Source organism: Arachis ipaensis, chromosome B06, assembly GCF_000816755.2.
Source record: "Arachis ipaensis cultivar K30076 chromosome B06, Araip1.1, whole genome shotgun sequence".
NCBI lineage: Eukaryota > Viridiplantae > Streptophyta > Magnoliopsida > Fabales > Fabaceae > Arachis > Arachis ipaensis.
Window position 1 is genome coordinate 18,942,693 of NC_029790.2, and position 4,273 is coordinate 18,946,965.

General features: G+C 30.9%; 1 protein-coding gene across 1 annotated transcript; it reads right to left on the bottom strand.

The window, feature by feature from the left end:
- On the bottom strand, positions 2,459-3,407 carry LOC107646102. The gene has a single exon (XM_016350297.2). It carries the CDS (start codon positions 3,211-3,213, stop codon positions 2,584-2,586), a length of 630 nt encoding a protein of 209 aa, XP_016205783.1. The 5' UTR covers positions 3,214-3,407; the 3' UTR covers positions 2,459-2,583.

The following is a 4,273-nucleotide window of genomic DNA, read 5'->3' on the forward strand; positions in this document are numbered from 1 at the left end:
AAACTTTGTAATATGTGAAAATAGCAATCTTACATTTTATTATTATTTAAGAAATTCTTCATAATTTTTTAATTATGTAATTAACTTAATTCATAACCTTTATTATTGCTTTTATACTAAAAAATATCAATTTATATTATTTACATATTTTTTACTACTAATAAATAAATAAATATTTACACTATTATACTTATTATTTTAGATGATGACTTAAGTTACTTATTTTGTATGTTAAATTTATTAAATATTAAGATGAAAAAATTATTCAATAAATTATATAAATAGTCATTACAGAAAAAAATTATATATCATATATAATAATCCTTGATATATATATAGTGTCATGTATATATTAAGATTATCTATTTTAATTATGTGAGTGATTATTATTATTTTCACTTTTTCGTTACATTAGAAAATAATATTTAAAACTAAAAAAGAGATAATTAATTTTTTTAATTTGAATTAAAAAATGTCTTATAAATATATCCAACTTTTATATATACTAAGTGTTAATAGTATACTATAACAATTACTCAAAATATTAATCTAAGATATATTTAGGTTTAGTAAGACCTCAATGCAAGCAAAATCAACTAAAATTCATTGTTAGGGTCCCAAATTTCGACTTAGGTTCATTACTTTAAAGGTCTAATACAAATGAAGTCCATGCATCCCCTATTAAATCGGCTCAGATTGGATCTCCGTTGCTAGTTAGATATGGTAATGAGTATTTAGGGGAGCGTGAGAAGCCCCCTTCCCATCTCTCACTCCTATTAAAAAAAATGCCTCCGTTCCTTCTCTGTCATTGCAAGTTCTTGTTTAATTACCCCTTAGGGAATGCAAATTTCCTTAGTAAACTTTTGAAAAAAATTAACACAAAAAGACATAATATAACAATCATAAAATAATCAGCTCAATATAATTTAACACAATTTATAACATATTCGTTATGAAAAATAACATTTCAAAAGGAGAAAATATAAAAACATATTCCAACATAATAACATAACATAATTTTTTGGGACGATACTGAGCGAAATAGTGACGAACTTGAGAGGCAAAGAAAATGAGTTAGAGAGAGAGGATCGAGGCTGAGAATGAGTCTGGAAGAAAAAGGAAGAATTTGAATTAGAGGCAGAAATTAGGGTTACTAAATTCAAGAAATGGATTTATGTATATATAAATTAGGATAAATTAATAAATTTATATTTGCGTATATTTAATAGGTTCTATGGGGCAGGTACTTATGTCCATATCCCATTAGGGTGACAAACAGAAAAGCCCGCACTATCTTGTCAAAAGCCCACCATCTGGTGGGCTGGCCTGCCCCCCTCGCCTAGTAAGGCGGTCCTGAATTTCTCTCCCGCCCCGCGTAATACTACGCTGGCAGGTTGGCGGGTTCTTTTTTTATAAACCATTAAATATTAAACAATATATATTATATATAATTTCACAACTATTTCAATAAATTTATAATTTTTAAAGACATAAAAAAATTATAATATTTAAATTCACAAACATGAAAGTTTTTATAATTATGAATATGTAATAAACATAATCATAAACAAAGTTTTTTGAAATAAAATAGTAAAACCAACATTGTCCAAAGTAAAACAAATATTGTCCAAAATATATAATTAAACATCTTTAAATTTATAATCAATCAAATATAAAACATAATCCAAAATATAATTTAAAATATATTCAATTATCATTTTTATCCTCTTATAGATTAATAAGATAAAAAAATTTATAAAAAAACAACCATAACAAAAAACACTTGATCCACCTGGAAAGCTTGTCTCCCTTTGATAAACTCCATCAAAATCTACGGATAAGGCTTGGTTTGGTATAATTTTTTGAAGAGGTATTTGTACTATTTAAAAACTCAAACTTTTTATTTTGTGTTTGGTAAATAAAAAAGATCATATGCTTGTGATTGTAGCTTTTAAAAGATCGGGGTACTTTTGAAAGTACCTAAGATAGATTTTTTCAAAGTTAGCTTGTGCTTTTCAAAATTTAAAAATCTAATATAACTTCATATGTTAATTAATTTTTAAATTTAATGTTTATATTTATGTCTATTATAATATTTTTAAATTTTAAAAATTATTTTATTAAATGCAATTATTGTTACATGTGATTATTAAAAATAATTTTTAATTTAATTTATCAAATATAAATGTTACAACTTTTAAAAAATTGTCTTTTAAAAATTAACTTTTATATGTTACTTTTGAAAAGTAAAAATTTTACTAAACTAAGCCTAAATCACACGAATGAGGTGGACTTTTTAAGTTTGACGGTTTTAATTAGCGGGTTATACTGACCGGTCCGACCCGTTTGCCTGTCCTAGCTCTGTGTCTTGTTGCTTAATTAATCAATAAACAAAGTCTCGGATGCTGTATTTGTTCCCGAAATCCAATGAATCATACATGCAAACAATGAAATGGAATAAAGCAAAACCAAGAGCGAGCTTTGATGGAAGCATAGAAACTCGTAATTGAATTGTAATTTGAGATTTACAATATATATATAGGTTTGAATTGATCATCATCCTTGAACACATTCAATTTCAGTTCAGAGGGCAAAAGAGGGTGTTTGCCGCACCTTCTTGGCAATCCCTAACAACTCTTCAGATGACACCAACACCACCTGAGTTCCACAAAGCTCCTCGTAGATCCTCTCGAACTCTTTTAAAACTTCTCCCAAAATTCCCAATTTGCCCTTCTTCATCAGCATCCTCAACAACGCAACCACGTGCCTCTGAAACTTTCCTTGCTTGCCCACCTCCTTCATCATCATCATGGTAGCCGCTGCTTCTCCCTTATCGTTATTATTGCTTGATTGGAGAAACCTCAGAAGCCTCTGAACATCCATGTGAACGGCGTGAAGGGACTTGGTGCTTTGAGCCACCTCTATTATGGCTGCTGCGTACCCAGTGGATGGCTTTGCATGGAAGATTGGAGAAGAAGAACGTGGTTGGAGAGGTGGTGACGATGAGGAAGCAGAGACTGGTAGAAAAGTAGAGGCAGCAGCCTTCTTGCTGGTTCTGGGAATAATGGAAGCAGTGGAAGAAGAAACACAGGGTTGACAGTTGTGAGTGTTAGTTCTTATCAAGTGATGATAGAATAATTCACGATGATGATGAGTTTGTGTGGGTACTGATGGAATCTTGAGGGTTGAAACTGTGCTTGATAATGTATCCATGGAATGATGCAAGACAGAGCATAAAGAAGATGGCAGTTTTGGGGGAAATGGATTTTAGTTGAGAAGCAGCAGCTAAAAGACTAGAAGAGGCCTAATGAGATGTGAGGATAAGTTTTTGCCACATAGGCCATGGCTGTAGCGGGTTACCGTGAAGGTGAAACCAACCTTGTCATTTTTGTGGGATCCATCATTCAACTTTTTTTTGGACTTGATCATTGAACTTAAATTAAGGGATGCAAATCGTCAAGCACTGTTGGTCACACTTCTAGAATATTTTCTAGGGCTTTAAGAGCTCTTGTTTCCCATTACCAAAAATCATAAAAGAATTGTTGTTTCGTAAACGGGCTCATTGTACTTAAATGAGAGCTCCAAGAGGGCTAGAACATTAAAAATATAAAGCAAAAATAAGTAGCCCAACACAAAAGGGAGCGAGAGTGGACCAAGTCTCTTCTCACCGATGAAGATTAAGCTTGCATCTAATGAACCTTAGTTCAAGTGACATATGTTCTCCTTTCTTACTAAAAGGTCTCAGATTCGAATTTCATCTAATATAAACTTGACCAAGAAAAGGAGGATATTATGTGTGTGTGGGTGTGGTATGTGTGAGTGTGTAACTTAGAATTGAGGATTGTTATCCAATCCGTCTGATAAAAAAATAAATAAATAAATAAAATAAAAACTTGCATCCTGAGGCCCGCAAGGCCTAGTTTAACAGCAATTATGTTTGTCTGATTAAAAGATGCATTTTTTTTAGTCAAATGAATTGGACAGTTCTAAACATTATATCTATTTATCACACAACCACACAACACACTCCCAACTCTAGACATTATATCTATCTATCATACAACCACACAACACACTTACACATTATATGGGTATACACTATAGATTCTAAAACACCTTAGTTAGGACTTGAATTCAAATATAACTTACAAAAGGCATATAAATATGTCATCTGTGCTAGGTTTCAGTTGCACCAAGTACATCTTTAAATCTTAATTATGACTAGAAAGTTGATTATGAAACTCAAAAAAACCAAAAAGAGTGTGTATAAATG

What these genes read in the sequence shown, in the direction of transcription:
- LOC107646102 (XM_016350297.2), bottom strand. Translation starts at nt 3,213, where the DNA reads ATGGATACATTATCAAGCACAGTTTCAACCCTCAAGATTCCATCAGTA.